The sequence below is a fragment of the Rhinatrema bivittatum genome, chromosome 5, assembly GCF_901001135.1.
Source record: "Rhinatrema bivittatum chromosome 5, aRhiBiv1.1, whole genome shotgun sequence".
Classification (NCBI taxonomy): domain Eukaryota; kingdom Metazoa; phylum Chordata; class Amphibia; order Gymnophiona; family Rhinatrematidae; genus Rhinatrema; species Rhinatrema bivittatum.
Genome location: NC_042619.1, coordinates 362941167 through 362966892, shown reverse-complemented (window position 1 = coordinate 362966892; position 25726 = coordinate 362941167). Strand labels below are relative to the sequence as shown.

The 25726-nt window shown below is 46.2% G+C and overlaps 1 protein-coding gene across 1 annotated transcript in view; it reads right to left on the bottom strand.

The window, feature by feature from the left end:
* The window catches only part of ABCC4 (ATP binding cassette subfamily C member 4), a 1099276-nt gene that overhangs the window by 907976 nt on the left and 165574 nt on the right, over positions 1-25726 (bottom strand). Inside the window, exon 7 of the mRNA XM_029604735.1 lies at positions 8380-8505. Coding sequence (XP_029460595.1) covers positions 8380-8505 — 126 coding nt within the window. The remainder of the gene's footprint in view (positions 1-8379; positions 8506-25726) is intronic.

Below are 25726 nucleotides of genomic sequence, written 5' to 3'. Positions count from 1 at the left end.
AAGGCGCTGGCATGGGCGTCTCCCTTGTGGGAACGTTCGGACTCTCTTCTTCAAGAGCTATCACTTCATGACTGTCTTCCATCAGACATTCGACGACCCAGGGAGGCAATCTGTAGCTAATACCAGTCTTCTACGCCTGCAGCAAGGTCAGCAGACTTAACGATTACACTATCGAATTTCGGACTCTTGCCACAGAATTGGCTTAGCAAGAGGATTGCCTTCAAGCCATTTACTTGGATGGTCTCTCATCCCAACTAAAAGATGAACTCGCAGCCTGCGAGTTACCCTCCTCTTTAGAGCAGGGGTCCCCAACCTCCGGTCCACGGACCAGGACCAGGCCGTTGGGGGTTTTTTGCCGGTCCGCGGCGCCGCCGCAGACCAGCACTAAACACTGACAGTGTGCTCTGCTCAGAGCACACTTTGTGGGGTGGATGCTGCCCACTGCCCAGGGCCAGTGGAAGCACTAGGCGAACTAGGCGATCGCCTAGGGCGCCAAGCATTAGGGGGCACCGAGCCACCGATGGCCGCTGGTGGACCTCATCCCACTACTGCTGTGAACTACTGAACTACTGCTGTGCTGTGCTGTGCTGTGTGCCGGATACACACAGCAAGAAGATCAGCAGGGCCGTGGTGGAGCTCAAGTCACCACGGCCCGAAGAAAAAGGTCGCGTCTAAACGTGCAGATGCTCCTCCTCCTTCCTGCCCATGCGGCCCCGGAAGAAAAATGTTGCCGGAGCCGCGCGGGCAGGAAGGAGGATGAGCATCAGCCACATGCAGAAGAGGAGCAGCGCGGCCTGAGAAGACCAGGGCCGCTACCTCATCCTGTGGCGCTACCTCATCCTGTGGCCGCTACCTCATCCTGTGGCGACCCGTAAAGAAGAGGCCCAGAGGTGAGAGAGGCTGAGTGTATATGTGTGCGTGTATGAGATGAGTTGAGAGACTGTGTGGGAGTGAAGACCTGAATGTTTGCAGAGAAAGCATGTGAGAGCCTCTGTGTGTGTGAGAGAGACAGCATGTGCCAGTGAGAGACTGTGTGCATGAATGATTGTATGAGAGAGAGCATGTGAGCATGAGAACCTGACTGTGTGTTTGAGGGAAGACGACAGATGGAGAGAAAAGAAATAGAAAAAAAGACAATATAAAAGGAATTGGCAAAAAAATAAGAAAGGGAAGGTGGAAAAAAAAAAGTCTGTGACCAACAGATAGAAAACTAAGATCAGACAGCAAATGTAAAAAAAAAATAAATTACTTTTTACTGATTGACACATGTAATCTTTGGGAATGTGCAAGAGTAGCACTTTCTCTATGCGGATCTCACAATGTACAAGATCAGCATGGAGGAACTGGAAGCCCACGGGGCCTGCACAGAGGAGGCAGCAGAATGGGCTTCAGTGCCAGTAGCAGCAATCAGCACCTCCCCAATAGCCACATGACAGCAGTGACAGTGGCAGCAGAGGAATGAGAGAGGCTCTGAGGTTGCTGGCAAAAGAAAGAGAGGGGGTATCTGCCTTTAGTGTGTGCATGTGTATGAATGGGAGTCTGCCTGGGGGTGTATGTGTGTGAATGCATGGGTGCCTGCCTGAGGGTGTGTCTGTGTATGAGAATGAATGCGTGTCTTCCTGGGGTTTGCTCACAGCCAGGGGAGGTCATGAGAGGGAAGGCGTCAGGTGGAGGAGAGAGGTGTGAAGTTTGGAAAACAAGGGAAACAAGTCCGGTACTCCCACTCATTCTGAACCTATGGTGAGTTGAGTCACATTCACATTATAAATGTCATAATTAAATAAGTATGCACTAAAATCCAACCCCCTCCATAACCCTGCCCCCATATGACCAAAGCCCCGCCCCTGCCGGGCCATGGAAAAATGGTCTTGCTTGAAGCCGGTCCCTGGTGCAAAAAAGGTTGGGGATCTTATTACTCTGGCATGCCATATTGACCACCGCATCCAGGAGTGTCACCATGAAGTTCGGACACCCCGACGTCTTTCTGCGGAGCGTTCCCATTCTCCTCCTGCAGCAGGGTCTGCGACCAGCCGAGTCCTGCCATCTACCAAAATGGAAGAACCCATGCAGCTGGGTCGAGGGCGCCTTACTCCGGAGGAACACCTTAGATGGAGGCATTCATGTCTGTGCCTGTATTGCGGAGCTTCCAGCCACTGCCTCCTGTCTTGTCCTGTCCGTCCTGGCCTAAGTTCAGTGGAGGTCCTGAATTTGGGCACTACTACTCCAGCCCCTCAATTGTCTCTGCCAGTCACCCTGACTTGGGACTCTCGCTCCTTCCCAACCATGGCTAAAACTGATTCAGGAGCAGGTGGGAGCTTTATTCTAAAGGACCTGGTACACCTCCAAACATCTCCACTCGTACCATTGAGATACTGTTACGCATCGCCTCTATCCATGGCGAACCGCTACCTGGAAGGATTTCCCATGTGACGGCACCAGTCCATCTTCTCACTGGAGCCCTACATGAAGAGGAGGTTAAACTCTTTGTGCTGGAGAAGTCCATCCATCCAGTGGTTTTGGGATTACCGTGGCTTCAGCACCACTCTCTCCAGTTTGATTGGGGAACTTTTCAGCTCGATGAGTGGAGCCCAGCCTGTCGTCAACAGTGCCTCAAGAAAGTGGCACCTTCTCCCGCGATTCCCCTTGCAGTGATTGCTTCTGGCCTTCCGCCTCCATATGCAGACTTTGAAGATGTCTTTTCAAAACAGATTGCGGATATCCTCCCGCCTCTGCGTAAGTTCGACTGCCCCATTGAGTTGCTGCCTGGTACTATGCCTCCTAGAGGTGGGACCTACCCCCTATCCCTGCCAGAAACCCAAGCAATGACTGAATACATTCAAGAGAACCTGGCTAAGGGTTTCATCCGCCCGTCTACCTCGCTGGCGGGTGCAGGCTTTTTCTTCGTCACGAAGAAGGATGGGTCTTTGAGACCATGTGCTAATTACCGTGGCCTAAATGCTATAACCCACAAGGACAGATACCCATTGCCGTTAATCTCAGAACAGTTCGACCGCCTCCAGGGCGCTACCATTTTCACCAAACTGGATCTGCGTGGCACCTATAGTCTGGTCCGCTTACGCCTGAAGGATGTTTGGAAAACGGCATTTAACACTAGAGACGGGCATTATGAATACCTGGTCATGCCTCTCGGACTTTGTAATGCTCCTGTGGTATTTCAACGAATGATTAATGAAATCCTACGCAACCTCCAGTATACCAAGGTCGTAGCATACCTAGATGACATCCTCATCTTCTCAAAAGACCTCACCACTCATCGAGCTGAGGTCCGCACTGTACTCCCGCGCCTACAGGAAAATCATTTGTTTGCCAAATTGGACAAATGTCTTTTTGAAAGATCCAGCTTGCCTTTCCTAGGCTACATCATTTCCCAGCGAGGTTTCTCTATGGACTCTAGTAAATTAGTGGGTATTCGCGACTGGCCCAGACCAGTGGGTGTCCGGGCAGTCCAAAGGTTCCTTGGATTCACCAATTATCGTCACTTCATAGCAAACTACTCCCTGTTGGCAGTGCCCCTCACGGCTATGACTCGGAAAGGCAGCAACACGAAGAACTGGTCCTCTGAAGCCCTAGCTGCCTTCCAAGACCTCAAGAATGCCTTCCTTTCTGGCCCTTGTTTGTGCCATCCAGATCCAAACCGCCCTTTTGTCGTAGAGGTGGACACCTCGGCTATAGGGGCTGGGGTGGTTCTGAGCCAGTATTCGACCTGAGGAGTGCTCCATCTATGCTCATTCTACTCCCATAAGTTCTCCCATGCCGAACAAAATTATAGCATAGGGGACAGGGAGTTACTGGATATTAAGCTCACCCTCAAAGAGTGGCATCCCTGGTTGAAGGGCGCTCAGTTTAAGTTCACTGTTTTTAAGGATCATAAGAACCTCGAGCACCTCAGGCATGCACAGCGTCTCAATGCTTGCCAGGCCCGCTGGGCATTAATCTTCTCTCGCTTCAATTTCAAACTCTGTTATCATCTGGCGGAGAAGAACCTCTGAGCGGACGCTCTCTTGTTCCTTTGACCCCGATGATGTTCAAGATGAGCCGAGTCACATCATAGAACCTGCCTGTATCTGCTTGTCAGCCGTCACGGTCCCAGCCAGAAAGACTGACATACCTCGCCGGCTCCGAGAAAAGGTCCTACGTTGGGCGCATGACTCCAAGCTAGCCGGCCATCCAGGATGCACCCGAACCCTATGACTACTCCAACCCTACTACTGGTGGCCCACTATGGTTTCTGATACTCGTGCCTATGTGGACTCATGTCCAAACTGTGCCCAGCAGAAGCCACCAGAAGCCACCCTGGGGCCTTCTCCAGCCATTGCCTGCACCAGAAGAGCCATGGACTCATTTATCCACAGACTTTGTGGTGGACCTCCCACCGTCCAAGGTAAATAAGGTCATCTGGGTCATGGACTGATTCTCCAAAATGGCTCATTTTTTAACTTTGCCTGCCTTACTATCGGCCCTGGAATTAGCATGTCTCTTCTTTCAGCATGTCGTTTGCCTTCATGGCCTGCCCACGGATATTGTCTCGGAGAGGGGCCCCCAGTTTGTCGCCCGTTACTGGAGCTCCTTATGTAAGAAGTTTGGAATTACCATTAATTTGACTTCAGCTTACCACCCTCAGGCCAATGGCCAAGCCAAGCGCACAAACCGCTCACTTAGTAATTTCCTTCGTGCCTACTCAAATGACCAGCAGGACAACTGGGCGGAATTATTACCCTGGGCAGAAATTTCTCAGAACTCCCACATTGCAGCAGCCACCAGAGTTTCTCCTTTCTCCATTATGTATGGCAGACAACCTCGGCTTCCACTGCCAATTCCACTGTCTGTGCCCTCGCTGGCAGCTCAGGCTACAACAGATGCCTTCCAAGCGCTTTGCACCCAGACAAATCAACGCCTCCGCCAGGCTGCAGCACATGCTAAGAAATCTGCTGATGCCCACCGTTGACTGGCTCCAGAGTTCCAGCAAAGCCAAAAGGTCTGGCAATGCACCTATTACATTAAACTTAAACTCCCCTCACAGAGGTTTGCACCAAGGTTTTTGGCCCCTTCTCCATTACCCGGCATATCGGGCTGGTTACATACCAGCTCCGGTTACCACTGAACTTAGGGATACATAATTCCTTTCACGTGTCTCTGCTCAAACCAGTGCTACTCTCATGGCCTTCTCACAAGGCTCCTGAACATTCCCAGCTTACTACGGAAACCAATACTACGAATCGAGTACAAGAAGTCCTTGACTGCTAAAGAAGAGGCCGCCGTTGGAAGTACCTTCTCTCCTGGGAAGGCTACAGCCCCGAGGAGAACTCCTGGGAACCTGCAAGTAACATCTTGGACAAGGGACTCCTCCTCCGTTTCCATCATGCCCATCCAGGCAAACCCAAGTCTCCAAGAGGGGGGCGTAAATGGAGGCGTACTGTTGCGTGTCCCATCCGCAGTAAGCCCACAACCGGGCCTACTCATCCTTGTAGCTTTGCTCCCGGACCCGGACCCATCCTTGCTCACGGCTGTGGGCAGCCACCTACGCCCTCGAGAGCCTGCTGCCTCCTTGGCTGTTCCTGACTCCTCCACGGACCTCGGCTTAGGCGCGTACACGCACACCTCTCGTACTTTTAAAGGGACCGCGGTGGGATACTAGCCCTCGGTCCCGCGCGATGACATCATCGGGCCCTTGTATATAAGGCAAGGCCCGCCACTAGTTCCTTGCCTTGGCAACAGGTATCCATGTTGGTTCGTGTGCTCGTTGCCCATTGTTCCTGGTTCCTGATCCTCACTGTATTCCTGGTTCCTTCCTTGTCTCGCTGGACTGACTCTTTTGGCTTTGACACTTGCAACGCTGGACCAGGCTCAGGACTGACCCTCTGGCTTTGACCCTTGCTATGTTGGATCACGCTCAGGATTGACCTCTGGCTTTGACCCTCGCTATGTTGGATCACGCTCAGGGTTGACCTCTGGCTTTGACCCTCGTTACGTTGGACTACATTCTGGATGGACCCTCTGGCTTTGACCCTTTCTCCGTTGGACTCTGTACCTTGTCTTGCTCAGCCGCCTGCCCTGAATCCAGCCTGCCTTTGGTAGTTCCCTGGACTTGGTCTCTTAGGCTTCGGTCATCTTCTACCTGGGCGCCCCCTGTCTCTGCCCTGTTCCGTTTGGGCCCGGGTCTCTGTATCCCTGCCTCATCCAGACCTACGCTGGTCCCTTGATACCTCTCTGCTGGTCCTCGGCAATCCTTGCATCTCATCTACTGGGAGTTATCACACGGAGGCCCGCCTAAGACCAGCCGGCCCCAACACCCAACCTGCGGGGAATGAGGGCTGGTATTGGCGAAGCTACAGTTGGCCTCCTCTTCTAGTCAGCTCCACCTCCTGACAGTGGAGAGACCCGTGGGGCTTGCCCTACGGGTTGTGTCAACCCCACCTCGGACCAAGGGTCCATCATCAGCACAACAGTGTGAAAAGTTCCACACACCCAGGTTTTTAATATTGATTTCATTCATTTCTAAAACAAAGGCTTTGCTTAGTTTACGCTTTTGAAAAGAAAGCTGTACTGTCCTCAACTTATATAACTCTGCTTGAGTTGCTAAAAAGTCAGCTAAACATTTTTTCCTTTCCCAGTTTCCAAATATCAGAGAGATCTCAGTTCTTAATACCAAAACATTTATTGAATGATAAACGGTTTGACACTCACTGCGAATGGCATAGTATGATCACAGCAGGCTTGGTACAGCTGTGACGACAAGAATCTCTGAAAGCTCAGTCACAGGCAGACACCTGCAGCTGCAGAAGAAGCTATAACTACTATTGCATAGCAGGGACTAGCAGTGGATGGGAAATAGATAAAGATGAAAAGAGTGATGCTTCTAGGAGCTTGTAGACGATGTAGGAGAGCTGTTTGCCAAAGCCTTTTCCCAACTGAAATCTATGCAGGATGTAAACTCTCCCAGGCATTCTTAAGGGCAAGGGACTAACAGAAAGAAGCAAAAGGACACAGAGAGAGGGAGGCAAACAAGAATAGATCCAACAGGAAGCTCAGCATCAAAAATAACTACCAGTAATCAGGAGAAAGAGCTCTACATATGTAGAGACTCTAGGGTAAGCAATATCGTAAGTTCAAAAAAAGAAACATTTTTTTTATTTATTTAAAATCTTTTCTATACCGTCGTTAAGTTAGATACCATCACAACGGTTTTCATAAAGGCAGAAATGGTTATGTTCAATAAAGAACTGGGATATACGAGTATAATGGTGCCAAAAGGTTTCGGTTACAATAAAATTCAAAATAAAGATTATTTGATTGAGTGTCACAAATCTTGTCCTTTTCAAAAGTGTGCTGTATACTATTAATTAACATTGAAATTGAGTGCTGGTTGTTTGGAGTGTTACTGCCAGTTTTATTTCTCAACTTATTCTCCGTTTTTTTTGTAGAAAGCTTGTTTAAAAAGCCAGGTTTTTAAACTTGCTTTGAAACGTTTGTAATTGTTCTGAAACCTTATTTCCGGAGGCATGCTATTCCATAGAGAAGGACCTGCCAGGGACAGTGCTCTATCCCTCACTTGTGTAAGTCTTGCTGTTTTTACAGAGGGGACGGTTAGGAGGGCTTTGTTGGCTGATCTGAGATTTCTTTGTGGAACGTGTACACTCAGTGCTGTGTTGAGCCACTCTGCTTTTTCATCGTGAATTAGTTTATGTACTGTACAGAGTGCTTTGTATTGTACTCTTTATTCAATGGGTAGCCAATGTAATTCTGCTCGTGTTTCACAAATATGATCTCTTTTATTTTTTCCTGTAAGAATCCGTGCAGAAGAGTTTTGTAATAATTGAAGCGGTTTTATGGTGGTGTATGGTAGACCTAAGAACAGGGCATTACAGTAGTCAGTGCTTGCAAATATCAGAGCCTGTAAAACAGTTCAGAAGTTTGAAAGTGTTAAAGGTTTTAGTTTTCTTAGGACCATTAGTTTAGCGTAGCCTTCTCTTACTTTAAGTGATATGTGTTTGAGATTAAGTTCCGTGTTGACTATTACACCTAGGTTTCTTACCTTTTCTATTAATTCTAATTTTTTGATTGTTCTTCAGTATAAATGGAGTTTTAATGATATCAATGTTTTTTCGTTCCAGGTGTATGAATTCAGTTTTATCGATATTAATGACTAGTTCCATTTGGTTTAGTAGTTTTATTATGTCCAGACAGATATTTGCAAAGTTTAATGTTTTTTCAATTGAGTCGTCAATTGGTAGGATTAATTGAATGTCATCGGCATAATTGTACATACATAGCATAGCAGAGGTAGAACAAAATGAATGCTTGTAAAACTGGAAAAATTAGAAAAATGGGAAGATATAAAACTTAAAGTGTCATAATTACCTTCTTATAATGTTAACAAGGTCTGTAAATGACTTCTCCCAGGCGTACATCTTTATTATTCGCATTCCAGCTATCACTTCATTCATGGTTCTAATCCTGGAGTCTGTAAAGGCTGCTGTCTTGCTCCTATAAGATTTATTTTTTACAGTAAAGAACAAGTTGAGATTTAAATCAGCCTCTGATATCATAAAGCGCCTGTCACAAAGCTAAGCATGCATATTAGGGCAGACTGCATATTACTTCTGCTGTACAGCGCTGAGAGGTGCGTGCCGTGCTGTACAGAGACATGAGACAATCCCTGCTCCTTAGCGTTGATAGTCTACTTAAGACTGGGAAGAACTAAGCCAGGTGCTATTGATTAAGAAGGAACTTTTAATTAACATTGGGAGGAATGAGGCATCAAGAGGCTGCATAAGAAAGGTAGCCAGTGAGTGGAATAGCCCCCTCCAAAGGTGGGTTTTTAGCCAGGATTCGAGTGTGTCACTTCAACTGAACAAAGCAAAGTCTCCTCCTCCTATAAGAGACAAGGCAATGGGATATAGGAGGAGACAGCAGAATTTAAAATACTGCTTTAATTACTCTGAGTTAAGACACCACAAAGAGTAAGGGAGGAGGGGGAACAAATTAGCAAAAATAGCACAATTCTAAGCAATGATTCTCTCTCTGACTTTAGGGAGGGAAATTTTAAAAAGTATGGGCCAATGCAAAACAGTACGCTCAGCCGAGCACACTGTTTAACCCGCAGTTGCATGTGCGTTTTGGAGGTGCATCCACAGCCCCCTTATGCTATAAGGTGATTAGCGCATCCACAACGCGCGTCCAATGCCCGCAAATGTATGTTGATGAGGCTAATAGTAATTCACCCCACATGCAAAAAATACATGTGCGCCAGAGCCACACATTTTTACGCTCAGAAATAAATGCCTGACAGTTTTCTAATTTCTAAGCACCCCAAAAAGCTGTACAGAAAAACAGAAAATACTGCTTTTCTGTACATCCAGTATTTTTCTAAGCACTTTTTGGGGTCCTTAGAAATTAACGCCTGCACTGTCAGGCATTAATTTCTGAGTGTAAAAATGTGCAGGTCTGGCGCACATTTTTTTTTTTTGCATGTGGGGTGAATAACTTTCACGGCACATTGGACGCACTAATCCCCTTATAGCATAAGGGGCTGTGGATGCGCCTCCAAAACGTGCGTCCAACTGCGGGTTAAACAGTGTGCTCGGCTGAGCATACTGTTTTGCATTGGCCCCTACTTTTTAAAATTTCCCTCTCTAAAGTCAGAGAGAGAAATCATTGCTTAGAATTGTGCTATTTTTGCTAATTTGTTCCCCTCCTTCTTTATTCTTTGTGGTGTCTTAGCTCAGAGTAATTAAAGCAGTATTTGAAATTCTGCTGTCTCCTCCTATATGATGATATGAAGTCTGAGGAAACAAAAGTTTAAAAAAAAAATACATTTTAAAAAAGTGCAGGTGGTCAAGTTAGGGAAACAGATGCTCAGTTAACAAGCATCCATTTTCCTAACACTGGCTGTGCACCAGTTAGGAAAACGGACGCTTGTAAAATTGAGTGTCCGCTTTCCTAACTCACGGACAGCCAACCTTTCCTGGGCAACCGCTGCCGAGGCACTAGGGTGCTCAATTGACCCTAGTGCCTCCTTGGCAGCGCAACCCCTCTTTTAAGTATTGCATCGCGCACCCAGGAAAGGTGCCTGTGCATGCGTTAGCAAAGTGGGCGCTCAACACTGTGCACTATTATGTGCTGTTGTGCTAGCAGCTTGGCTAACTGCTTTAAACTACACGCATATTTTCTGGCTAACTTATGCATGATGTTACAAAATTACCCACAAACTGGGTAGCAAGATTCAATGTTTATCATAAAGGGCAATTCAAAATTATAGTAGTGCACTTGGGAATCCTGTTGCATAATAGAAAAGCAGGATTTCTATTTAATCTCCCTTACAATCTACAGTGATTATAATAAGTACAAATATGTAAGCAATAGGTTTGAAATTGTTTTCTTACTGCTGACTCAATGCTCCCAAAACAAAGGCAATAATTTTTCATGCGCACGTTTCATTTCCCTAGTGGATGTCATGAAAATCTCTCAAAGACAAGACTAGCATGAGCATGAATATTCTTAACACCTATAATTCTCTTACAGGTTGATACAGTAAAAATCACGGGAGAGCGGGCGAGCGCCCAGGCCACTCTCCTGTGCGCGCGATTCAGTAACTTAATTTATTTAAATTAGGGCCCGCGGTAAAAAGAGGCGCTAGGGACACTAGCGCGTCCCTAGCACCTCTTTTTGGACAGGAGCGGCGGCTGTCAACAAGTTTGACAGCCCATGCTCAATTTTGCCGGCGTCTGTTCTCAAACCCACTGACAGCCACGGGTTCGGAAACCGAACGCCGGCAAAATTGAGTGTCCAGTTTTCAACCCGCAAGCCCATTTTTTTTTTTTTTATTATTATTATTTTTAACTTTTTTTTTTTAACTTTTGGGACCTCAGACTTAATATCGCCATGATATTAAGTTGGAGGGTGCACAGAAAAGCAGTTTTTACTGCTTTTCTGTGCACTTACCCGGTGCCGGCAGAAATTAACGCCTACCTTTGGGTAGGCGCTAATTTCTTAAAGTAAAATGTGCGGCTTGGCTGCACATTTTACTTACTGTATTGCGCGGGAACGACTAATAAGGTCATCAACATGCATTTGCATGTTGTGGGCGCTATTAGTCTCGGGGGGGGGGGGGGGGGTTGGACGCGCGTTTTTCGACGCGCTATTACCCCTTACTGAATAAGGGGTAAAGCTAGCACGTCAAAAACGTGCGTCCAAATGCCGGTTAACAGTGCGCTCCACCGGAGTGCACTGTACTGTATCGGCCTGTTAGTTGGAATGTGGTAGCTTGAGCTAATCTACTAGCAAGAAAGAGGGGGAGGGGGGGGGAAACCTAGGCAATGCAAAACAGATTAGGACGTTTACATTTCTGTCACTTGCTGAGCCATCAGGTGTGAGTCCAGTCATAAAGAGGGCAATTTTCTAAAATGTATTTACCCGGAGAAAATGGCCTGACCAAAAGTTCTAATACTGCTACAGTAGGAGTAGCTTCCATAGTGTGCATCTAGGTGAGGGGGAGGAAGTTTGCAGGTGCACATCTGGTTTACCAACAGCTGGCGGACACACCCTTCGACAGGACTGAGCTGGACCTTCACATATATCAACTCCATTCCCCGCAGGTTGAGCCATTAGGTTTCTAGGGGCCGGCAGGACTTAGGCAAGTGTCCCTAGGGGGCAGTTAGAAAGCGAGAGTCCAGGGCCGGGCTGAGGTCAGGACTGGAAGCGATCAAGGCGTAGTTGGGATTCAGAGCAGAGATCAGGCAGATGAGGAACCGGAAAGAGGCAAGGCAGGCTGGACAAGGCAGGGCTGGAACAGGACTGAGGCAGGCACAGGAACTGGAGCACACCACAAACAGGAATAGGAACATGAGCTGCAAAGCTGCGGGTGACCTGTTGCTGAGGCATTAGGGTAAGCGCAGCAGGGGATTAAATACCCCACTGCGTGTCGTCATCGGGAAGCAGAGCTGGAAAGTTCCCTGCAGTGGGGTCTTATATCAGCATGTGTGTCTATGGGCTGTATCAGCAGCCAGGGATTGGCGGTACAGAGGGTGAGCGCAGCTGGTCATGTAGTCATCCCACAGCCGGACAAATGTTACATTAACCAGTTTACCAATTAGTCCACCAGCTTGCCCAGTCCTTCTCCAGGTCATCGAGACCCTCCTGGTTCTTCAACCTGAACCCCCCCACCCCCACCCCTCCATTCACCAGACCTCCCAGCTAGTCAGTACTGCACAATAAGTACGTTTAATATCACTTACACCAGATAAATAGCAGGTGTAAAGATATGTGAGTACCTGTCTTTTAAAAAAGCAATTTGCACACGTAATTGTTAGTCCCGCCCCAGAATGCCCCAGCCTAACCCTTTTTCCCATGCAAATACGTGCGCACGAACGTGAACATGCACACTATGGAATACGCAAGCACAGGCTACTTACGCGTATATATGTCATTTTATGCACACAAAGTTTCGAAAATTCACCATTTAATGTTTGTACTTGCAAATTTTCAAAGGGAAACAACGTAATACTTTGTCTTTGGAAATCTGTTTTAAAACACGTTATTGTAAATCTACTAGTGTACTTTTAACTATGCGGGATGTTCGAAAATGTCTCACCAAGTCACACTGCCATCATTATTGTCACTAACCCTTAAATTTAAGTATTGCCCCTTATTTTCGACGGATTATATAAAATACACAAATAATGCTAAGCGAAACTGTCAGAGGCTGAGATTCACATTTTGGGAATGTGTGGTAGAAAATCTAATTTCATGATAATCGCCTCATTGGGAGCTGCATTAAAATAAATAAAAAGCACATGGACAAGCTGATAGATTGATTGAAATGTCAATAACTGAGCTATGTTAAAATGGTCAGCACTGACTGGAAGAGAGAATCGAGGGCTCTCTTAGGGTTTTTGTAGAGCTGGGTCAGAGGACCACCAAAGTTTGTAGGTCCCTCCAGACAGCCTCTCCAGTTTCAATGCTAATGGAGGCGTGAGAACTGGGAGAAAGGGGTGCTAATTATCGCACTTCAGTTCTATCAGTCTTCTCTCTGACCATGCTCACTGAGGGCAGTGAGAAAGCACTGCCCTGAAATGTCTTGTAACTGAGCTTGCTGGGAAAAGCTGGCAGGACATGATCCACTGCACTAATACTGAATCAATACCCACCTGGTACTGTCACAAAAATGCTTCCAGTCATTTTTATTTTTTTTTGGGTAATGCAAGACCTGGCAAATCAGTCCCTACCTGCATGAACAAAACCTGCTCAACAATTTGGTAATACAAAACCTGGCAAATGGTCCCTAGCTGCATGAACAAAACCTGCTCAACAATGGTCCGCATTCAATTAGCGCCACTCAAAAATCAAAGCAGCAAACACACATCTGCTTGTATCCATTAATCTTTACTGACAATCAATTCAAAGACTCATATGTTCAAAGATTACAAATCCAAATTATCCTCTATTAATTCCCTATTGCTAAGAACTGCACAATAAATTGAAGTAAATGGCTCAGAAAAGCTACCTTATTGACCAGAAGACTCAGGTTCAACGACTAAACCCAGCTCTTGCTCTTTGGCTGGCAGCATTCACCACCTCTGGAAGGGAATCCAAGCCATAACAAAGGGCAGTATCTGCTTTGCACATTCAAAGTGCAAGCATACCAGAGTGCCAGAGGGAAGTATGCTCTGCAATCCCTGGCCAAGGTTTTTTGCTGCAAAGACTGCACTACAAGGGAAAAGAGAGGGCTATAAAAATGGAGATTTTTTTTTTTTACTGAAAAATGATAACACTATAGCTCCAGTAGGAGCTGGTTCCAACTGAACAGGAAAATCCAAAGAAGCAGGAGGAAGCTGTAGGCAAAAAAAAAAAAAATTCTAGCAAAGTCCAGACCTGCCAAGTCTCTAACTTTGTATTACATGTCGTTATTGTATATATTTACAGCCTATTTAGTATTACATTTTGTAATTGATCTTTTGTTATTGATCTTTTCACATTCCCTGTCAAGCGGTAATTTAGCATAGTTCTCTGTTAATTGTAAACAGATGTGATATCCCATTGAACGCCGGTATACAAAAATGGTTAAATAAATAAATAAATAACTTCAGGTGTCCATCTCCTGCGTAAGAGCAAGAAACTCCCACCTAGCACAATGGGAGGTAGGATCCCTTCAACGCATGCAGGTACATGGCCACACACACCTCTCCACCCAGACTGAAGCATTTGTACAAAAGGTGGCAGGAACCCCTCCTGCCACTGCTGCAAACAGCTGCTCTGCCCTCCCCACTGGCGCAGTGCACTGGAAGGCAGATACTTTCTGTTGATCTCGTGATGCATGAGAACGCGGTGCCAATGTGGAGAGACAATGTCGGGAGGTTGTCAACAGCCGTAGCAGGATAGGCCTCTGCTGTTCAAGTTAACTGAGGGAAGAGGAAAGGGTGCAGATGCAGGGAGCTGTGGACTAGGCATGGGACATATGCTGTGAAAGGTGTCAGAGGTATAGGAGCAGATGCTTAGGAAGAGTAGAAGAGGCACGAGAAGATGCCAGGAAGCGGTGGAAAGAGTTGGGTCACGAAGGTATAGATACTAAGAAGAAGGAAATAGGCAGAAGGTTGAATGCTGGGGAAAAGCAGGAAGGGGCAGAGAGAAAAACAGAGGACTGGTGGAGAAAGGGGGCATGAAATGTGGCGAGATGGGGAAGGAGGAATTATAGGGATGAAGGATGATGTGGAGATGGAAGAATAGGAGGTGATGGGATGGGAGACATAAGCACTGGAATGATAGGAGAGAGGAAGATGAAGTGGAGGGGTTGAAGAGAGTTCAAAGATATGAAAAAAGCTACAGAGGAGTTAAGAACAGAGGGTAATGAAAGGAACAAAGATGGAAGCTGAAAATAAAAACTGGAAGAAAGAGCAGAGTATCGGGGAATGAATCCAGGATGGGAGAGAGGGAGAAAGGACCCATGAAGGAAGAGAGGGGAGAGAGAATGCAGGGGATAATGGAGAGGGAAAAGACTGGGGATGGGGGATGGGGGATAACAGAGAGCCCTGGATTTCAGGGGGGGGGGGGGAGGAATCTAGGGTGATTACATAAGAGGATAGGGATAAACAATGAAGTAGGAAAGGAAAAATGAGAGCATGAAATGAGGAAAACTGCCAGGTACTTGTGATCACGACTGACCCGATAATGGCATTTTCTTATAGCAGCATAGAAACATAGAAATAATGGCAGAAAAGGACCAAACGGTCCATCCAGTCTACCCAGCAAATGTATGGTAGCATTTGCCATGCCATACAAGTCACCACTATACTTAGTTTCCCAAACCGTCAAAGTCAGGGCCCTTGTTGATTGCTCTCAGTCCAATTCCCCGTTACCTCTTGCCGCTGAAGCAGAGAGCTATGTTGGAGTTGCATCACAAGTGTAAGGCTTATTGGTTAAGGGTAGTTACAGTGCATCAGCAAGTTACCCCCATGCTTATTTATTTTCCCAGACCAAAAAATTAAATGTCCTTGTTGGTTGCTGTCAAACTAATTCCCCTTTTCCCGCTGCCGTTAAACAGAGAGCAATAATGAGTTACATTAACAGTATGAAGGCTTATTGGTTAAGAGTAGTAACAGCCACACCAGCAAGTTACCCCATACACATAAGAAACTGCCATTCTGGGTCAGACCATGTGTCCATCAAGCCCAGCATCCTGTTTCCAACAGTGGCCAAACCAGACTACAAGAATTTGGCAAGTACCCAAATACTAAGTAGATCCCATGCTACTGATGCCAGTAATATTCCAACATAAACATATAAGGGAATGATTGCTTGGTGGTAATCTTGTACGGGGGTGATCCTATGAGGGTAACCAAATTGCAGTTATCCTCTCGTGGACCCCCGTCTATTATTCTTTTATTAATCTTTAATTGAATTTGCCAACATCTTTTTTATATATATTTTTCTGTTTTCTAAAAATCCCTTCTCCCCTGCTGCTTTTTCCGCCCCACTGGTGTTATATTTCATACTTATCGGGACGTCACCTCTATAGTGTCTCATGGGAACGGAGCTGCTTGTCCGACACGGGCCATGTTTCGGCACGGGGTGCCTGCTTCAGGGACTATGGGAGAATGAGCTGTGTCCAACACTGGGTTCACAGCGTGTGAAAAACCTTTAATATATGAAAAAGTTAATCTCAAAAAGCCTTCTGTAGCCTTTATTACACATTTAATAACAAGACTTAACCTAAGACCCACCTTGCCTTTAAAAACTTACTGTTGTGCTGCTTTTCTTTGTCATTCGTGGGACGCCCGTAGTGCTTATCTGTGCGTCGGCTTCGTTCTAACTGTTTATATAGACCTGCCTAGGGAGCCTACCCTTCGTCAGACCGAGGCTCTCTCAGATGTGGGTAATTACAATAATGTTTTGGATTTCCGGCGGACCTGACGGGGGACCGCTTTGATTTGTCTATGTATTGCTGCCTTATAAAGCGGACCTGGTAGACAACCAGTGCTTACCACGTCCGTTTGGTTGTTTTTTTTATTTTTTATTTTTTTATTTTATAGGCGGCCTTCAATTAAACCAGGGGCGTTTTCCAGGCGGGGGCTAGTCACTCTTGATTTTTTTTCTTTTAGAGGGCGGGTTTGATTCAATGGAGGGCGTCTAACAGGCGGGGCTAACAGCCGCGCCTGTTTGTAAATTAAAAACCTCTTATATCTTTATGGATTTAATACCATCTCACGGGCTAGGTTGACTGCCACGCCTGTATATAGATTGGAAGCTTTTTATTCCTCTTGATGTTACGCCTCTTTGGTTGAACAATAGTCCTGTCAATAATAAAGCCGTGACGCTATTGTCACTACCCTTGAATGACTCTGCTGTTGAATCCTTTATTGTTTCGCAATTATTTACTCTGGGGCTAGTGTTTTTGGATCCTTGCGATTCTTGTTGTTTCCTTGCCGGCATTAGCGGACCTCCCGATGAGATGTTTATAATGGAACATATGTTTCTGCATATACAACGGCTCTGGTGAGTGCCTAATGCTCACCATGCCTGATGTGATTTCATGTTTTTTTTGTTTTTTTCCCCCAAAAGCATGGGAAATTCCTCGGCGGGTCTGTGAGCCTCGCCGACCTATGGGTTAGCTGCTAGCTATTAAATGAAGTATTTAGTCTCTTTAATTAAGTACATCCATAGAGATCCGTGAGATGGTATTAAATCCATAAAGATATAAGAGGTTTTTAATTTACAAACAGGCGCGGCTGTTAGCCCCGCCTGTTAGACGCCCTCCATTGAATCAAACCCGCCCTCTAAAAGAAAAAAATCAAGAGTGACTAGCCCCGCCTGGAAAACGCCCCTGGTTTAATTGAAGCCGCCTATAAAATAAAAAAATAAAAAAATAAAAAAACAACCAAACGGACGTGGTAAGCACTGGTTGTCTACCAGGTCCGCTTTATAAGGCAGCAATACATAGACAAATCAAAGCGGTCCCCCGTCAGGTCCGCCGGAAATCCAAAACATTATTGTAATTACCCACATCTGAGATAGCCTCGGTCTGACGAAGGGTAGGCTCCCTAGGCAGGTCTATATAAACAGTTAGAACGAAGCCGACGCCCAGATAAGCACTACGGGCGTCCCACGAATGACAAAGAAAAGCAGCACAACAGTAAGTTTTTAAAGGCAAGGTGGGTCTTAGGTTAAGTCTTGTTATTAAATGTGTAATAAAGGCTACAGAAGGCTTTTTGAGATTAACTTTTTCATATATTAAAGGTTTTTCACACGCTGTGAACCCAGTGTTGGACACAGCTCATTCTCCCATAGTCCCTGAAGCAGGCACCCCGTGCCGAAACATGGCCCGTGTCGGACAAGCAGCTCCGTTCCCATGAGACACTATAGAGGTGACGTCCCGATAAGTATGAAATATAACACCAGTGGGGCGGAAAAGCAGCAGGGGAGAAGGGATTTTTAGAAAACAGAAAAATATATATAAAAAAAGATGTTGGCAAATTCAATTAAAGATTAATAAAAGAATAATAGACGGGGGTCCACGAGAGGATAACTGCAATTTGGTTACCCTCATAGGATCACCCCCGTACAAGATTACCACCAAGCAATCATTCCCTTATATGTTTATGTTGGAATATTATTGAGAAGGGAAAGAGGTTGGTTAGTGACTGATGCCAGTAATAGCAGTGGATATTCTCTAAGACAACTTGATTAATAGAAGTTAATGGACTTCTCCTCCAGGAACTTATCCAAACCTTTTTTAAACCACATCATCTGGCAACAAATTCCACAGCTTAATTGTGCATTGAGTTAAAGAATTTTTTCCGATTAGTTTTTAATGTGCTACATGCTAACTTCATGGAGTGCCCCCTAATCCTTCTACTATCTGAAAGAGTAAATAACAGATTCACATTTACCCATTCTAGACCTCTCATGATTTTAAAGACCTCTATCATATCCTCCTTCAGTCATCTCTTCTCCAAGCTCAACAGCCCTAACCTCTTTAGTCTTTCCAGGAGGGAGGGAGTTATACACGACCTAGTGCTCACTAATGGGGATAATGTCTCTAATGTCCAGGTGTCCACCTCAGGACCAGTGATCCTCAAACAGAAAAGAAGGCTGCTATAAAAAAAAAGCAATCAGGCAGAGAAGAAAGTAAGAGAAGGGCAGACTAAGCAGACAAGAAGACAGAAATAAAACTACAGAGACACAGGTTGGAAAATTATTTTATTTTTGGCAAGGATTTCCTGGATTATTTTTCTAGTTTAAGATAAGGGCCTTATTTATCCTTTCCGTTGCCAGCATAAATAAGGTGATTTTGTAGAAGGGCTGATGGGAGAGGGTGGAAGGTGGCTTGTGACACCTTACACGGGCCCACATACTGAAAATCTCCCTCCCCCAAACTCAATAGCTCTAAATATCTATATATTACCATATTTCGAAGTACAGACAAATTAAACATTTTGGATGTGTGAAATTTCTAATGCATGTACATTTTCCCTCTGTGCCTGGGGTGTGCACATAAAGAATCCACAGTATCATAACCCGGCCTCTAAATTAAAATTGTTTTTACTTTGAAATGATTCTAACCTACTTTTCCAATTAGCGCAAAGCAGGGAACAATAATCATTAAAACTAGATCTTACTAAATTGGAAATTAAATTATACAGCTCCCCAGTATATATGCCTACACAATCCCCATTCAATGTTTTTCTGCATCTGTCATTCAATCAGAAAGCGGTGACTAACAACAATTTTAAATGCCCAGCATCAGTAACCCTGCAATAATAATCACATCACTAAAATACTTTAAATCTAACTTAATTGTAAAAAAAATATCCTTCCAGCAGAGTTACGTGATGTAGGCTGACAAAGAAGTATTTAGGATGAAAAGTCAAACCCAGGTGCTTCTCAACTGATGGAGCCCCAGTGCTACATTAGAATATCATATGGCTGGACTCCCAGGGAGGGTAGGGCTAGGGGTATGTACAGGGGCAGAGCTCCTGCTGCAGAGGGCCAGGAACACTTTCAGTTGTTCCGCTAAACACTACTGTTCATTTCTAGCAACACACTCCATGAAAACCTCTGAAATAATGAAGTACACAGCAGCAAGATAACTATTACTAATCATTTCTGCAGTTCTACTAGGCATATGCTACAGACCAGAAAACTGTACCAAAAGTTTATTTTAAACCATAAGCCCACCATTTATTTAATTGCAACACGAAAAAGCAAGGTAAAAGCTTAAAGATTTGAGAAAGCTTACAAAAAGGACTTATTAAAGTCTGACAGGAGGCTCCCAGCACTAGACTCCAAGCCAGATTTATATGCACAGGGAATACAGATGCATGGGGCGCTAAAGATTGCCACAATGCAAGATAAAACATTTTGATTGCTCATTACATGTTTATTATTTGCATGCAATTTAAAACAAAATCAAAAGTGTACATCAATCATCCAGAATTTTTTTTAAAACGTACAGTCGTACTTAAGGTAAGGAAGGAACAATAACTCAAAGAGAAGACACCCAGAAACAAAAACAAAGTGGTCTGCTGAACCACATCTCCCACTAATTTACATCCTGAAAGCACAGGAGCTGGCACTAAATCTCAGCATTGATATTTAGCATTTTCCAGACTAAAACTGGAGCGTTACTCAGGATCTCAACCAATTTAAAAAAAAAAAAGGCTCCCCTTGAATTTAATCTGGCATCTAACTCAGGCCCAGCACCACCGGATGTGCAAACCGTGCAATTGCATTCAGCGGCACACCCAGTGGGGTGGCATCAGGAGCAGAGAGAGGACCTTGCTGCCACTGGTGGGCCCAATCCCACTGGCAAAAGAAGCAGTGGAGGCCCATGGTGCCGCCAGTGGACCCAATCCCACCTGCAGCAGAAGAAGTGAGGCCTATGGTGCCGCCCATGGACCTGATCCCACAGGTGGCAAAAGGAGGCCTGTGGTACCGCTGGTGGACCCGATCCCACCAGTGGCAGAAGAAGCAGGTCACAGCAGAGCAAACCTATCTTACAGATCCTCCTCTGGTGCTGGCACCACAATACTGAAGACTTGCGGTGCTAGAACTTCTTGTATTCTCATGAGATGAAAATACAGGAAGTGCTAGCACCATGAGTGTTGAATTACCACGGTGCTAGCACAGGAAGAGGAGCTGAAGAATGCCTTTTCTCCAAAGGAATAGGCTAGCAGCAGCAACAGTAGAGGAGGAGGAAAACCCCATGGACCCTGACTGTCTGGGATGGGAGTGTGTGTGTGTGTGTGTGTGTGTGTGTGTGTGTGTGTGGTAGGCTGCCTGGGAATGGTGGGTGGGTGTGTGAAGCTGCCTGGGAACGGTGTGTATGTGTGTGTGTAGGGGGGGAGGCTGCTTGGGAACGGTGTGTGTGTGTGGAGGGGGGGAGGCTGCCTGGGAATGATGTGTGTATATGTGTATATATATATACATACATACATATACAGGAGGCTGCCTGGGAATGATGTGTGTGTGTGTGTGTGTGCGCGCACGCGTGAACAGGAGGCTGTGTATATGTGTGTGTACACGGGAGGCTGCCTGGAATGTGTGTGTGTGTGAACAGGAGGCTGCCTGGAATATATGTGTGTGTGTGTGTGTGTGTGTGTGTGTGTGTGTGTGTGAACAGGAGGCTGCCTGGGATGGGGGTGTGTGTATGTGTGAAGCTGCCTGGGAACGGTGTGTGCGTGTGTGTGTGTGTGTGTGTGTGTGTGTGTGTATGCGTGTGTGTGTGAGAGAATGAGAGGCTGCCTGGAATGGGTGTGTGTGTGTGAACGAAAGGCTGCCTGAGATGGTTATGCGTGTGTGCATGAACAGGAAGCTGCATGGTGTGTGTGTGCGTGTGTGTGTGTGTGTGTGTGTGTGTGTGAACAAAAGGCTGCCTGGGATGGTTGTGTACGTGTGAGAACGGGAGGCTGCCTGGGATGGGTGTGTGCGTGTGAGAACGGGAGGCTGCCTGGGATGGGGCTGTGTGTGCGTGTGAGAACGGGAGGCTGCCTGGGATGGGGCTGTGTGTGCGTGTGAGAACGGGAGGCTGCCTGGGATGGGGCTGTGTGTACGTGTGAGAACGGGAGGCTGCCTGGTGTGTGCGCGTGTAAATGGGAGCTGGTCTGAGGTGAGAGAGCAAGAGAGAGCAAGAATGAGGGGTGCAGGTGGGGTGGGGGGGGGGAGAGAGAGAGAGAGACAAAAGGGGACAGCAAGTGGATTCCAACCTGCCAGCAGCTGAAATGAAAATGAGGGCCTTGGGGTGCTGGTAGATCCCAATCAAATAAAAGCTGGAGACACCTGCTGGTTTGTCTGAGAAGGATCATATGTGTGTACATATAAGAAAGAGAAGAGAACGTTTGTGCATCCGACTCCCACTACTTCACGACAATCCCAGGGTGACTAGAAATCAAACGTTCCCATGTATGGAGATCATACATCTTTAAAATCTATTTTACTTTTATTTTTGAGGTGTTATTTGCGGTGTCTGCCGTTTTGAAATATTTTATTGGTGTTTGGGACATTTAATAAAACTTGTATGAGTTTTTAATTATTTGATCTTTTATTCATCAGTTTTTTTTATTAAATATGTTTTTAGTATTATGATTACATATTTATTTTATTTCTTGATTTTATTGTTTGATGTTTGAGGAATGGTGATGGTTCTTTTTTTTCATTGTTGCACTGCATAGAGTCTGGCTTTTGTGGTTTCCAGTTCAGTTTTTGACTGTGCGATTGTATTTCTACTTTATGGTTGCTCTATTCTGTATTTGGTGAGGGTCCTGTTATGTTCTGCATGTGTGTCTGAGGTGAGGCATTCTCCTAATAGGAAGTGTATTAGTGTATTTGGGCTTTCAGAAGGTCAAGACCACACCAATAGGCCAAATACCATATGGGTTCCAAGTGTCTTTTTTGCAGGGATTTCTGGTTGGCTTCACAGCAGTGCATATAAATATGTCAGTGATAGATTTACTTCAGAATACTGTACTTTGGATAATTTTTATGTAAAATATAAATGCATAACTCTTAACTGTGTGTATGGAATGGGGCGGGGGGGGGGGGGGCACGTTGTATAAGCCTATAAGGTTCGCCTGGAGCACCTAATATCCTTGCACCAGCCATTGGTATGGGGGGGGAGGGTGTCAGTTTTTAAAAGTTTGTATCAATGAAGGGAGCTGGGTGTTTTTTTGGTGGGTCCGGGACAGAGAATGAATGAATGGGTGGGGAGCAGCACAGTAATTGTTCGCACAGGGCAGCAAAAAAGCCAGCACTGGCCCTGATCTAACTTGGAAGTCAAGTATCAAGTATCAAGTCCACTATCCCAGACCTACAAGAAAGAAAAAAAAATGTCATCCCCTCTCCTGTACAGCATAGGACTCATCCAGCTCAAATATTGGAACCATAAAAAAGGAGAGTCCAATTTCTGTACGGACAAGTTTAAAACCCAGCTTTGGTCAGTTCCAGAGACACATGAAAATATTTCAGATATCAGTCCTCCAAAGACTGCATTAAATTCTCATTGGCTATCTCTGATACAGACAGGCGACTTCTTTTCTGGCAGGAAAGCAGAGTTGCTTACCTGTAACAAGGTGTTCTCCCAGGACAGCAGGATGTTAGTCCTCACATATGGGTGATATCATCAGATGGAACCCTGTCACAGAACACTTTTGTCAAAGTTTCTAGAACTTTGACTGGCACACTGAGCATACCCAGCATGCCACTAACCCTGCAGCCAGCAGGGTCCCCCTTCAGAGACTCATTTGTAGCAAAAGTACAAGAAGAAAAATAAAATAAAAAAACGTAAGCGAAACCAACCTCTGCAGGGTGGCGGGCGGGTTTCATGAGGACTGACATCCTGCTGTCCTGGGAGAACACCTGTTACAGGTAAGCAACTCTGCTTTCTCCCAGGACAAGCAGGATGGTACATATGGGTGAATAGCAAGCTTCAGGCTGAGTCATACGTATAAGGCCAAGCAGCACCAACATGTGCAACAGGCACAACAACTGGGGTGCTGTTGGCAAGGATGAGGCAGCCTGAAATTCACAGCAGGTTCGAAGTAGGATGAGTTAGGTTTCTACACTGGAAACAAATTTCTTAGGACAGACTGGCCAAAGACGGAATCCTGTCGCCCAGGCCTTGTCCAGGCAGTAGTGAGCTGCGAAGGTGTGGAGAGAGGCTCCATGTCGCAGCCCTGCAGATGTAAGCAATGGTAGTGTGCTACTTACGTCGCCATTGCTCTGACTGAGTGTTGCCTTCACTCGTTCCTGTAGTGGAAGGCCTGCTTACTGGTAACAGAATGCGATGCAGTCTGCCAACCAGTTGGACAGTGTTTGCTTGCCCACCGCATTCCCAAGTTTGTTCTTATCAAAAGAGACAAAAAAGTTGGGTGGACTTCTGTGGGCTGTAGTGCAGTTGTAAGTAAACGCAAAGTCCCAAGGTGTGGAGAGCTCACTCACCTAGGTGAGCGTGAGGGTCTTGGAAAGAAGGTGGGGCAAGGACTATGACTGATTTAAATGGAAATCAGTTACCGCCTTAGGAAGGAATTTAGGGTGCGTGAGGAGAATCACTCTGTCATGGAGGAACATGTGTAGGGTGAGTAGGACACAAGGGCCTGTAACTCACTTACCCTGCGAGCAGATATGATGGCTACTAGGAAAAGTACTTTCCATGTAAGGTATCTAAGTTCACAGGAGTGTATGGGCTCAAAAGGAATGTGCATGAGCGTGCAAGTACGACATTGAGGTCCCATGCCATGACCAGTGGCAGTAGAGGAGGTTTAAGCTGTACTAAGCCTCTCATGAAGCGACTCACCAGGGGTTGAGCCGTTATCGGGGCATCCCTTATTCCTTGATGGTAAGCAGAGATGCCTAAGGTGCACTCGGAAAGACGATGTCTGGAGACCAGGTTCCAAGAGGTGCCAGAGATAATCTAACAGACTCGATATGGGGCAAGAAAAGGGATCCAAGCTCTTGTGTGCACCAGAAGGTAAATCTCTTCCATTTAGAGCGGTAGGATTTCCGCATGGAAACCTTCCGTGAAGCTACAAGGACTTGAGATACGTCACTTGAAAGGTTGAGTGGTTGTAGTATCAGCCTTTCAACATCCAGGACGTCAAGGAGAGGGCCTGGAGGTTCGGGTGGCGTAACTTGCCGTGATTCGGTGTTATAAGTTTGGGTGACATGCCCAGGCAAATGGGATCCTGGACAGAAAGGTCGTGAAGTATGGGAAACCAAATTTGGTGCAGCCAGTACGGAACTATGAGAATCATTAAGCCCCGGTCCTGTTGTAGCTTCACAAGAGTCTTGCTTATTAGCGGAATCGGAGGATACACACATAAAGCAGGCCTTTGTTCTGGGGACGGGCAAAGGCATCCCTGGCTGGTGCATCCCTGTGAAGGGAGCAGAGGTTTTCCACTTTGTGGTGCTGACTGGACACAAAGAGGTCGATGGTCAGATGACCCCACCGGTGGATGATTCTGCTCACAACCGAGGGATCCAGAGACCATTCGTGGGGCTGGAAACATCGGCTGAGGTGGTCCGCTCGTACATTCTGTGTGCCCGCTAGATAAGTGGCTCGCAGAAGAATGGAATGCGACAGGGCCCAGGCCAAATCTGCACCACCTCCTGGCAAAGCAGATAAGAGCCCATGCCCCCTGTTTGTTCAGGTACCACATTGCAACTTGGTTGTCTGTTTGAATCAGGACAACTTTGTTGGAGAGGTAACTGAAATGCATAAAGGGTGTACCGCATCGCTCGAAGCTCCAGAAAGTTGATTTGATGGGTCGCTTCGGCTTTTGTCCAGCCCCTTGAGTTTGAAGGCCTTGGACATGGGCTCCCCAACCTAGGTTGGAGGCATCCTGTAAAGGTCACCTGAGAAGCCGGTTGTTGGAAAGGAAGACCCACTTGTAAGTTGGCTTTGTGTGTCCACCAGGCAAGGGACAGACGAAGCTGGCTGGTTATGTGTACCATGGATGACAGCGGCTGAGTAGCTTGTCGCCACTGGGATTTCAGAGTCCTTGGGTAACTCTCATGGCAAGATGCCATAGGGGTGACATGGACTGTGATGCCATGTGGCCGAGCAACCTTAGTAGCTGGCCAGCTGAGGCTCTTTTTGACGGATAAAGCTGGCAAGGTTGGACAGTGTAATCGCATGGTCGTTGGGTAAGAATGCTGTGGACAGTGTCGTATCTAGGTTGCTCCTATAAAGGAGAGAAGATGAGACTGTGTCAATTGGGAT